Source organism: Lissotriton vulgaris, chromosome 5 (assembly GCF_964263255.1).
Source record: "Lissotriton vulgaris chromosome 5, aLisVul1.2, whole genome shotgun sequence".
Lineage (NCBI taxonomy): Eukaryota > Metazoa > Chordata > Amphibia > Caudata > Salamandridae > Lissotriton > Lissotriton vulgaris.
In genome coordinates, this window is record NC_141693.1 from 766,329,659 (window position 1) to 766,342,940 (window position 13,282).

The 13,282-nt window shown below is 43.9% G+C and overlaps 1 protein-coding gene across 1 annotated transcript in view; it reads left to right on the forward strand.

Annotated features, from left to right (window-relative positions):
- The window catches only part of LOC147711527 (claudin-16-like), a 405,965-nt gene that overhangs the window by 352,683 nt on the left and 40,000 nt on the right, over positions 1–13,282 (forward strand). Inside the window, exon 4 of the mRNA XM_086920208.1 lies at positions 5,601–5,665. Coding sequence (XP_086776334.1) covers positions 5,601–5,665 — 65 coding nt within the window. The remainder of the gene's footprint in view (positions 1–5,600; positions 5,666–13,282) is intronic.

The following is a 13,282-nucleotide window of genomic DNA, read 5'->3' on the forward strand; positions in this document are numbered from 1 at the left end:
GCTGAATTCGCACTGGGACCGGACAAGGGGAATTTTGGGACTGGGTATTGTGTTACAGAGTGCAGTCTTTGTGCAACAAATGCACACTTAAATCCTCGGAGACAAATGTCTGGGCCCTCTAAGAGGAGCTGTTCTAAACATACACCTTAGGCACTGGGTGTCACTTTGCAAGGTCGACTGGAGAAGTAAGGGAACACCCCCCATTTTAAACGTCATTGAAATCATTGGGAGATTACTCTCCAAAGTATTATATAGGGGGCACTATACATCAATTTGGTTGCATTTAATGGATATGGGAAGATCAGTAACATGTGGGAGAGACAAAGGGCCCCAGGATGGCAGCATGTTATATCATAGTCCAGTTGTAGACATGCTTATACACACTCGCTAGAGGGACAGAACAGCCTAAAACATTGTCCCACGCCTGAAGTTAGACTTATCAAACTTTAAAGTGCATGTCAGTTTGTCAGTCCAGTGACTGCTGCCACCATTGCAAGAACCAGAACAGTGAACACAACCACAGAAGGGACCACAGCTTCATTGTCATCTCATCAGGAATGACAATGCTTTTATCACATCTGTGATCACAGGAGGAGCAACAGATTTCACCAAAGCTACTACCACAGTAACAACAACAACTGCCATAATAGTTATACCACTGCTGTAACAACAGCTTCCAACCTAGCAGTAACCACAGGAGGGACCATAGGAAAGACAACAGCTACAAATACAATGTGAGTAAAAGTACTCACCACAGCTGCGGCAACATCAAAGGCTACAGCTGCCACAACAGCAGCAACAACAGCTTTTAGAGCCTCAATAACAGCTGCAAGCGCAAAAAAGTCAACAGCTGCCAAAACATCAAGGGCCACATAAACAACCACAGCTTTAAATTCAGCAAGGACCAGAGAAGCAACAGTTTCTGCATAGACAGAAGATAGCAACAATAACAGCAGTAATAACAGTATTGCCAGAGCTGTTGAAGGACCAGTGACCAAAGCAGAAACCACAGGTGCCAAAAGGCAGTGTCACGGGTCCGACTTGCAAGAGACACTAAACCCTAATGACTGGTGGTGCGCCACCCCCCTTTCACCTTGTCCCTTGTCTCCACAGCCACAGACCGATCCATGGTACGAGGAAGCGGGAGACACCGAGACAGATTGGCCCAACGGGGTGAATGTGTACGGCTCCTTTAAGGCTGAACGTGGTGATTGTGGAGCCACGCCCCTAGTGACGTCAAAAGCCGGAAGCTCAGGATCGAGGACGGACGGCGTTTCCCTGGCGGAGGACATCGAGGAGGAGAGCGGCGCTGAACGAGACCGAGGAAGAGAAGAAGATGAGAACGACAAGCCAGGAGGCCAACGGTTGGACGCTTCGCCCTGCCACGCACCCACGGGAGGAGCGTGGCTAAGAGAGGTACGGGGCCGGGTCGCGGGTTAGGTTGGGAGGCGGAGACAGGCACCTGTGTGAAACTCCCCGCAAGAGAAACCCTTTCCTGAGCACAAGCACCCTCTTGCACGCCAGTTTATAAATTGAGCACTTCACATGGTTCGTCCTCCCTCACTCCCGGTCCTTTTGTTACTCCCAGAGTGCAGGAAGTAATTCGCCTTTCTCTTCGTTTCCTTTCTTTTTGGTACCTCGTGGGATCCTTGAGCTGAGACGGATCAGGAAGAGGACCTCCAAGACCACAAGGCACCACGACAGTCAACGTTATGTAAAGACTAGAGACTCCTTTGGGTTACATGAAGAAAACGTACATTTCAATAAAACCCTCCTTGACACCCTTACTAAAAGCCCCCGTGTTTCTCTTTGAGCCGGCAACCCCAGCTCCAGTGGTCGAACTTCCTAGTACTTCAGAGCCCCCGGGACAGGCAGAGACAACATCAGTAACAATAGCTGTCAGAAAGGCAGCATTGGCCACAATTGCAACAGAAATTACATCTACTCACCGTCACTCCACAAATTCAGCCCATGGAGTCCATGTACAGGACATCTAGCCACCCTGTTAGAGTAACTGCACTCTCAGCCTGTGCACCTTGCATAGAAGATGCCCTGTGTCCCCATTACCTCTTCCTTCATACTCTTAGGGATGGGGTTCAATGGACTGGTCTTCTTCATTCATGGTTCCTTATCTCAGGGCAGTGGACTTCCAGAAGATGCATGTTTCATGAAGTCTTCGAGGACATGCCTTTTAAAGCTGTAGTCCTCTGCACACTCAAATTTGGAAGGCTCATTTGAGTCCTAAATAACTTGCTATGCCCAGTTTGTCACTCTGTCTGATTATCTGGTTGTCTCTCATAGTTCGCCGGAATTCTATTTTGGCAACCTCTGGTTTTCTCATTTTACCTTCTGGGCTTTTTTATACAGTTGGCTCCACTTGGCTCCATGTGGTCTCTCTCTTGGTTGGTTTTTGTCCATGATATCTTCTACAAGTCATGTGATCCCCTTCACGTGTCTATACCTGTGGAAGCATATTTTTCAATTGATAGTAATGTGCTTTAATTAATGCTAGGATATACAAATGCAATGTTTTCACTGTGTTCAATATAGTGTAGCTTTATGCTTGACATAAATAAGCCTAGTTGTGATTTCAAAACTTGCACTTTAAAATGTGCTTGAGATGCCGTGTCTGGCCTTGTCTTGTTTTCTCTTGCCCTGCCTGTGCACCGAGGAACCTCAAGACTTCCTTGACTTACCAGTACGGAATAGGGACGTTGTCTCAGTATACCCTAAATTCCTTCTATCAGAGTGTGACACTACGGACCTCATAATGAAGGCGGTCGAATGAGCGTCTGACTGACATCGAGCGGGATGGAGACCCGCTGACAAGTAGTTGGTGGCTTCACTCGCCGTATTATTATGTGACCACTGTGTAGGCGGTCGGAAACATGCCTCTTACTATTTATTGCGGCTTATGCGGCAGCACAGAAAAGGGGTGCAGCACAAGCCACAGTAGTAAAAGGCATGTTTTTACACATCCATGCACCATGTGCCAGGCACCAATTGCACGGTGCATGGATGTTTGTGGGGGCACCACAAGTGCACATCTGGTCTCATAGTGGAGGCCCACAGGGGCCCTACTGGGGACTCACAAAGTCCCTTTCCATGGCGGTGGGACCGCCATGAAAAGGCTGTGGGAAATAGACATCATATTCCCTATGGCGGTGTCTGAGCATTCCCCACCTTCATTGCAGGAATTACTGTCCAACCGCCACCTGACTGGCTCCTTGAGCCTATGGGAGGTGGCTGTCTTTCCCTCCACCCGCTGTGCTCCCACTGATCGGATTGTTTCTCTGGATGTTGGGCAGACCACCACCGACAGCCTGTCTGTGGCGGTCCGCCCGGCACCCTTAGGCCCTAGAGGTGTTAACTACCCCCCCCACCACATTGTATGGAGAGCCTCACAACAGGTGGGTCAAAAGGAAATGTTTTTAAGATCATTTTAACACAAAAAGACCTTGATTCATGCCTTTGTTTGAAAAACCAATATATTGCATCATCACTTATATGGGCAAGGCTTGCGAAAGAGCCATAGCAGTAACAGGCATGCAGTGGGTCAGTGTGAAAATGTGATAAGCTTGCTGGAGGTTCCAGCCTGAATGGACCTAGTGGACGCCCACTGTTGCGCCCTGCAAGGGCTTACCCCAGGGTTCCATATCTGTGAACATATAATATACTGCCAACAGAACTAATAACTGTCCCTCTCCTTTCTATTTGAATCTTTTTATCTCAACAAGTAAAGTCGCATGAAGCGATTCTTGATATGTAAGTTCAACAACAGAATGTTGCAGTGTGTGACTTAGGGTGCATATGCATCGCAAACCTTTGGTCCTGATGAAAGCCATTGACCCTAATGGGCACATGCTACATGGCTGAAACATATTGGCACACAACTAGTGATATAAAAGGACCATTGAAGACTCAAAATATCCCCCACTGAAACTTGCCCAAGGTCACCAATAAATAAATCTCCAGATGAGGTGGTAGACTTTGAGACAATTTTAAATCACTTCAAGCATTTCCCAAAACACTGTCTCCACAGTAAATCTGGCATCGAAGCACACCCTGGGGGCCTTTGGCACTAAGGGTGGGAACCCAAAGATGAAGCATGTCACCAACCTAAGGGTTCCTTTTTTCAGAACGATTAAGAGACTGAAAACACCTAACGTTGAGTTGTTAGTGGGTTTGTTCTTCATGTTTTGAAAGCACCTCAAATGTGACCTTCATTATTATATCAATTAAACGAAACTCAGTTAGTTCTCCTGTCTTGTTTGTATTTTAACATTTTTAAAATGTACTATTTCCTGTTCCAGAAGAGGGCAGATTTACAACAGTTTACAAATCAAGGTAAATTCCTGTGGCCGAACGGAGATGTTGTATATATTTTTGAATGTGTTTTTTGTAGGACATAATACTGGATTATTGAATAGATGTAGAATAAAAGTCATTATTCCATGTGATGTGTTTTCTGTTGTACTACTGGATTATAAAATGTAACTTTTAAGTTGAACCACAGTGACTATACAGTTTCAAGGTCTGAAAGTGTACAAATACTCTCTATTTAGAAAACAGCCGAGCTTTTCCCTTGCTTTCTTTAGAGGCAGGGTTCATATCAGATCTCCTTTTATTATAGCTTTCCGATTATTTTCCATAGTTCTCACATATCTTGAACTGAGCAGTCCATATGGCATTTTGCTCATTATTTATCTTGTGCTAGACCTTATTTGGTTCTGGGCATTGCCTGGATTATTGGCTCTATTTCCATTACCAATGATATTTGAATGTATTTGCATTTTGCATATTTTGATTTGATTGACTAACCATTGCCTTTTGCCTTCAACATTGACTTCCTTATTTTTAAATAAACCTTCATGGTTTGTACTCCTAATCATGTCTCATGTAGATTTCGCTGTGTGGATTTTGCTTTGTGAAATCTTTGGTTTTGAAGGAATTTGTGATAGGGCTCTTGTCTTTAAAGACTCACCTTCAGCCCCAATCCATCAATTGGCCCTTTTGATGTAAAAACCAATAACATGCCTCTGGGAGTCCCTCAGGTCTCTTCAGTGGAGATTATTCCCTATTGCTTTTTTCACACATACATTCCACAACATAGTTCTGGTTCAGCTCTTGGAGATGATTCGTCATGTGGATCCTTTCAAGTGGAAATACTGGTTTACACTGACTTAGACTGGTCTGTTGCCAATGTGTTTTACTTATAAACCTATTGGCCCAATACCATGCACCATTTGCAAAGATATTTTTTTTCTCCCATTAGGATAAGAAGACCTTTATCTATTTAATATTTTATTTTTGAGATTTGCATCAAACACACTCCACCAATTTAAAGTATTTCTACCACCCATAAAATTCAAACACTGACAAAAGAGGGAGTGTCTGAAGAAACAAATAAAATTAAATATGTAATCTTAACTGTTGCCAGGAAAAGAAAAGGAAGGTATTTTTGATTCAGAAGAATTTGATCAGAAGTCAATCATAACAAGAAAGGAAAACATGGTTTTCATTTTACCAATGTTATGTATGTTCACTTTGTTTTGTAGTATGTGACGTAGTCTAACACAGAACCACCTTTCCTTTTCTAGGGCTTTCAGGAGGAGTGGCAACTTTCTGGTATGCTGTGGATACTGTGCTGAAATATAGGTTAGAGGTAAATATTCATAAAATGTGATCTTACACAGTCAACAGGAGCCATAGTTCTTTGATGACATACTACCTGCCCAAAGGGACACACGTCATTGTAGATGGGTAACTAGGAATACCAGGAATGTTTTGTTTTTCACCAAGGGTGAGTCACATTAAACAACAACGCAAGCAAAGCTCAAGTCGTCTCTGATGTCACTCAGAACTTGGAGGTAAAAATAATGCTCTTTACTCACACAAACCCACATTTATGTATTGGCCATTCATTTCTTCGGCCCCACCTGCCCCATCCTACGCAGGAGAATAGTAGTGGAGAGCGATATATAGCGTGACCTCACCTGAATCTGCCACCACCCTGTAGTTTATCTGGTGCCCTCCCATCCATCCCTCCCCACCCTCTGGCCATTTCCGACCTGAATGTAAAAAATGTTGCCTAACCCCAATGTTCTGCAACCTTCCCTTCCTATAACAAATATTAAAAAATATATAACACCCGGCCTTCTGCAGTTCCGCTCCACCAGTTGCGGTATCAACCCTCCCCACTCCCACCCAAATTTTAAAAAAGGACTTGTTGGACTACTTCTGACCCACACTATCCTCACTCCAATTAGTTTAAAATGTCGCCACCCTTAATCCTCTCTGTATTTGTTCTCCCTGCCAAATAGAACAAGAAGATCCGCAACCATAAACATGACCTTGCTTGAGTAATGTTCTTCTGCAGGGTCACCAGTACTGAATGCGTTGAAAAGATATTACTTATTGCACCTACATAGAACCAACCAATATCTATCAGATAATGCATAAGACATTTTGGAGTATGTATTTTTGAGTTATAATCTTGGTTCACCAGCTCAGTAAAATAAACACTACTTATTTTGGTAATAATAACACCCGTTTTTAGCCTCTTCTAGGCAGTGCATGTGCTGTCTCTTCAAGACATGCTGTATCCAGAATACGGGCTTTAAGCTCCGCCCATCTTCCACCTTTTTTAATTGGCTCCTTGGACTCTCTTTTGGAAATGCTCCTTAATCTTTGGTTAATTTGTTTAGTAGTCGTTCCTTTCCTACTGTTATAATCTCCGATTAGGATGCCCCTGTTACATGTGACCTTACTCTGCGCTTTTATTTACAGTTTCTGAGCACTGTTTGTTAATTACTTTTTCGTTGTAGCTGGCGTTGTACGCACGACAGCTACACTATCCGCAAGGTTGTTCATGTAATTTATGTTGTGCTTTTTATTTTGTTTCAGTTGCTTAGCATGAGCTGCTCAGTAAGAGTGCATGCAAGCCAACAGTCTATGTTTTATTTTTGCAGTGCGGCACACTGCACTTTTAACCTTAACATGGCGGCCGGGCGCCTTTCTTTTGTTCTGCGCAGCTCGCCCAACTCAAATTTCAAAACATTATCTGTTTTTTTTCTTGCAGCGCGCCATGCCTCACTTTTTTTTTTTAACAATGGGGGCCACGCACCTTTCTTTTGTTCTGCCCGGCTCGTTCAACTCAACTTTAAAAGCATTCTTTGTTTTTTTTTTGCAGTAATTCATTCATTTCATTTTTACGTCCATCGGCCCCTTCTCCCGCCAACCCATTCACTAGATTGTCAGTCTCTGGCTTTCCAATCATTACAAGCTCACCATCCCTTTAACTTGTGTAGTGTTCTCTGTCTGCTCCTCCGAAGGGCCAGTGCCTGTACCTTTAAATCCTGACTTCAGTGCTCCGGCATTGTGAAATGAGATCCTCTTTCACCACGACGTTCTGCTGTCAGAGCAATTGCAAATGGGGTTTGTAGTGTGGCAGTAGGGTCAGGCATGTGCCATGTGTTGTGCTAATGCTGCCACTACCACCACAGGGCAGAGCCTTCTTACTGGGAACCTGACTTTGTTTAGTTCACTGCAAAATATAAATATTTTCCGTAATTAATTAATTTCATTTTTACGTCCATCGACCCCCTTCTCCCGTTCACCCATTCACTAGATTTTCAGTCGCTGGTTGGGTTTCTATTTCTTGCTCTCTTACACTATTCACGCATGTCTGTCTTAATCCAAGCCCTTCCCTCTTTCATTCATTACCTTCTCCTCTCCCCATCCTTTTCTCGTTCTGTTCCTCCCTTCCACCTTGCTCGCACTCGTCCTGTTACTCCTTTTACTCCGTTGTTACTTCATCAAAAGCGCCAGGATACCCTCTGGGTGACAGTACAGCGCTATACAAATATGCCAATACATACATACATCCCCTCAGTTCCTTTGTCGCTCCTTTATTCATCCCTTCTTTCTTCCTTCTCTTCTTCTTTGATACCTCTTTCCTGCCACCTCCCTTTTCTTTCTTCTTCCCTCCTGCCCTTTTCATCTACCTTGTTCTACCTTGTTCTCATTTCCTTTTCCCTAACTTGCTTTATTCATTTCTCATGCCATCCTTTCCTTTCTCATACCCTCTCGCCCATGAACCCTCTCCCCTCTGTCATCTAAGCCATACCCCTGTATTCTGCAGCATGCAGTACGCTGGCAAACAGTCCCCACGTTGCTCTGATCAAAGTTCTGTAGCACAATATATTTGATGTCAGTATATGTAAAATCACAACTGGCCAACACAGACTGTTTATGTTAAACTGGCAAACACAGACTGTTTATGTTAAACTGTCAAGCAAACTGGCATTCCCCTGAGAAGGGAACAGGACTATCTTGTGTCAGGATTCTATACTTTGAAGTAATCAGATCGCATGTACAAGTTTCAATAGCCCACATCTCTTCTTCCCTCGGTTTCATTGACTAAGCTGACTGACCCCTCCTTACTCCCTTCCCTCTGGGTCATTGAGGGCAAGCTCTGCTCTACTTTCTGTGTGTCATGGACTGTGCCTTCCTTTCCCAAATCCCTTAGAGTCCCTACATCCTTCACTGTCCCTCAATGTACCCTCTTCTTTCCCTTGCTTCAGTGTCCTGAGCGCACACTTGATGCTTCTGAGGGCACCACCCTCTCGACCTTTCCTAAAGGTTCCTGAGTGAACACTTCTCAATCCGTTCCCTTTCTGTCAATGAGTTAATACAAACCTAACCTGCTTTACTATACAGTTGCTGTGAAAGCTTATATCATTTTAAAGCATACCCTTTTTTTAATAAATGATCACTCCACTGCAAACAAAAAAACATAAGTAAAAACGTTGTCATTTACAATGCCAATAGCTCTGATTTTCACGAATCCGATATCGATTACATTGCCAATACTTGTTCTTACAAGTCTTTGGGACATTACTGAAAAAGCACTGTCTAAGCAGACATTCCAGACTGTATCTTCCTTCACTCTTCCCATGTACATACACTGAAATTAATATATGCAAAAAGAACAATTGATGGACAGAATCCAGAACAATGTCATACATTCACCCCAGCACAGAGACCTGGGCCTAAATCCATTGTTTTGTTGCTCACCATGCCATTCCAGTTTGGACCCAGCCATATGCAAATCAGTCTTGACCCTGCGCCCAATGGGAAGAGTCCAGCCCGAACTGCCAGGCCAGGTCCTCCCTGAACTGGAAACAAGCATCCTGGGGCACGGATTTTGGGCTTTCAGCCGTCATCAGCCAGGATAGCTAGACTCCAGGGGCATGGAGAGCACGGGACCCACGTCTGGGCATACCCGTCCCACTCGGGGTGACAAATGCAAAAACAACAGTTGATGGACAGGATGCAGAACAATGTCATACATTCACCCCAGTACAAAGAACTGAGCCTAAATCCATACATTCTCTTTCCTCAAACTGTAAGCACTTGAGGGAAGCATACGATTAAATATAAAGTCCATACAGACCTCCCCGGAACCGCGGTGAAGCTCCATAACGGGCAGTGTAGTACTAAGCTGTGAAGGGGATGGTGAATGAGTTTGATTGCGGTCAGCGCAAGAATGCCTTTCACAAACAGAAAAAGACTACAATAATTACAGGAAATACCAAATTAATTGTAAATGAGCACTCAAAAACACAACACGGCTACTGATAAACTGATCAGGGGAAATAGCTAATATGTTAACTGCTCAAACTAAGGTTCCGTCTTTACAGTCACAGATAATTGTTTTTTTTAAAGGTTACTTGGTTGTTTACATATTGATCAATAGTGTTTTATGTTTTGTGCATCGCTGGTATGTAAAATTGTAATCTAGATTGTTTCGGCAAGCAGATGTCACTGACCTTGATTACTCGAAGGGGGAACGTCGATGTGAACAAACAGTCTGAGTCCCCCCCCTCCCACCCCCACCCCAGTAGTTAGGTTCTGCTCTGTGGGAGGATGCAAATGACATCAAGGAGGGACAAAGAGGAAGGATTAACCATCATTCCCTTTTGTATAGCTTTGTTCGCCCTAAGTTGGCAGGGTTATGCTCAGACGTGAGTCCCTTGCTCACTTGGCCACTGGATTCAAGATATCCTGGCTGATGAGGATTATGAATCCGAAACCGGTCCCAGGATGCTTGTTTCCGGTCCAGGGAAGACATAGTTTGGCAGTTCGGGCTGGACTGTTCCCATGAGGCACAGGGTCAGGCTGATTTGCATATGGCCATGTCTGAACTGGGGTGGCTGAGTGAGCTAAAAAATGGTGATGGATTAAAGCCAGATCAGTTGACTGGGGGTGAGTGTTTGATTTGCTCAAATGCTCCGTCTATTGTCCCCTTTTGTATCGCTTTGTTCGCCCTAAGTTGGCAGGGTATGCTCAGACATGAGTCCCTTGCTCACTTGGCCACTGGATTCAAGATAGCCCGGCTGATGAGGATTATGAATCCAAAACCGGTCCCAGGATGCTTGTTTCCGGTCCAGGGAAGACATGGCTTGGCAGTTCGGGCTGGACTGTTCCCATGAGGCACAGTGTCAGACTGATTTGCATATGGCCATGTCTGAACTGGGGTGGCTGAGCGAGCTAAAGAATGGTTATGGATTAAACCCAGATCAGTTGACTGGGGGTGAGTGTTTGATTTGCTCAAATGCTCCGTCCATCATCCCCTTTTGTCACTGGCGTAACGAAAAGTGAGGGAGCCTCCCTCCACGGTACTTAGGGGGCCCCCTCCGGGCTCAATTAGGAGCTCTTCCGGCCAGAGTTCAGTGCAAAGGGGGCCCCCTGGAGCTAGGGGCCCCCCGCACCGCATGGGCTGCGGGGGCCTGTGTTACACCCCTGCCTTTTGTATCGCAATGGGGGATTAAAGCAGTGACGAGGGAGGGAGTGATTTGTGGGCAGAGCAAACAGACAGGAGGGAGGAGGTGGGGAAAAAGCTTTTAAATGTGCATGCATGCTATCTTGCTTTTTCCCGACGTAAATATTTAAATTTAAAGGAGAAGCACATCTCTTTTAACTGCTACAAAAGCATAAGGGGGAACACGCTGCAGCTAAAATGCCACAAAAGGACGAGGAACCGAAAAGCAAAGCTTGCACAAACACGAGCAGGAAAGAAAGGAAAAAGTAGTGCCCCAAAACAAACAGATGAGCACTGAAGTGGAAGGATACCAGTAGTTAGGCTCTGCTCTGTGGTAGGATGCAAATGATATCAAGGAGGGACAAAGAGGAAGGATTAACCATTAGCAAGCAAGCATTTTTGAACCACAATCGATGGGGGGAATAAAAAGGCAATGGGAGGACTATAAGCTCACAGAGTGAACACAGCATGTCTTGAAGAGAGAGCGCATGCGCTGCCTAGGCTCAACCTAAAAAGGACACCTTGCTGTCTTGCTACCTGTGAGGCCAGCTCTCGAGAACTGTGGCTGCTAGCACTGGGAAGCAACCACTTCCCCCCTTACGACATCTTGATAGTGGAAAATATATATATTTTTAAAGTTCTGCCTAGCAGCAAATAGATCTTGTAAGATAAACCATGTCATATATAGAGATTTATAGATCTGACTTTGTCAACTTTATATTCTAGCTAGAACGTAGTTGCCAAACTGAGGTATGTGCGAGTCTGAGGTGTAATTTGTAAATATCCAGTCGGCCAATTATTAATCACCTGGCAGGAACTGGATCTCATCCAAACCTTTTCTAGTCAATTAGTTCCGCCCAACCATACAAGCATTTCCAATATGTTTTTATTCTTTAGGGCAGGACACTGGGAGATTGCCTGAATCCGTAATGTCTCTAATACTAATCTGATAAGTATGGTACATCTTGAATAAATTATTTAGGTAGAAGTAGAGGAAGCTGAATTACCAGCACAGCAAGTGGGGAAACATCTGTCCCCCCTGGATGTACAGCAAACTATAAATGTGTGAAACACTGAATTCGAAAACCCTGCAAACTGATACATGTTATTAAGGTCAAGTTGAACTCCTCCAGTGAGCAACATTGAAGGCATTGCATTCTCTGATAATGTTTCGAAATTCATGAAGCTAACCCTTGCAGCTCATTGATCAATTAATCTGATATCCCATGCTTCATATGGTTTCCTGCACTTCATCTCTATGACAATTTGTGAAAGGAATGGAACGTGATCGTGCAACATGTTCAGTGGTTCTTAACCCGGGGTCTGCTGACCCCTAGGTATTTGCAATTTGTACTCTGGGAGTGTGTGACTCTTTAGAAATGTTAATAATATTCGAAGATTAATAAAGTAAACGGTAAAAGTCCAATAAAGCATATTTCTGAAATGTTAGGAAGTTCAAAGTATTTTAAGAGGTATAGAGCATCAAAGTCCACAACCACACCAACAGCCACATAAAAGCTTCATTTCTCTCATTCTCCACCGACGGAATCCGTGCATTCCAGGGATGATGCGGTGGTTACAGAATGCTACAATTAGTAGTGGGAAAGGCACTCCATTAATACCAGTACTCAATGTTAACTTTTTAAACCAAATTTTTTTTATGCGTGCTGCAGAAGGAGATGGTGTGTGCAAACTCCATCAATAAAATACATATACAAAGAAATCAAGCGTAACCGCTTGCCCTCTGCGCACTGTAGCAGATCCACAATGGGAAATTATTTACTGAATTTGATCAGATACTGAAACATACTAAACATATTATATACAAAAAACGCTACAAGTTGCATGTGTTATAAACTTCTTGTCTTTACTAACATGTCATTTAAATTTACTCATGACACACACTTTATGTACAAAATACCATTGGTACATAGATTAATTTCAAGCAACTTTCTTTCAACATAAAGGATTATTCGACAACAAGATACTGTTCATATATTCCCTGCCCAATGCATTTCGGGCCACCTGGCCCTTCGTCAGGGGCAGTACCTAAAAAACAAAGAAATGATTGTTATCACTCTAATGAATATGGTTCTTCAAATATGCATAGTACATAGCATGTCACTGTTTGCATTGGTTGAAAGTGCTAACAAATGGTGTAAAACAACCTATAATTTCCTCAACATCATCTTTAAATCGTACTCACTTCAAGCCCAGAAAATAGTTAATGTTAATGTTAATGTTAACTGTCATTTATTGAGCGCTCGTACGCCCGGAGGCTTCATGGCGCTGTAGGAAGGAACAGGGCGCGTCAGTCGTTAGATAGAAGGAAGCAGCTCAATGATGTGCCTGAGAAAAGAGCCAGGTCTTCATAAGATGTCTGAAACTAAGGAGATTGTCACTTAGTTTTAGATGAGGGGGGAGAGAGTTCCAGAAGGCAGCTGCAAGATGGTCAAA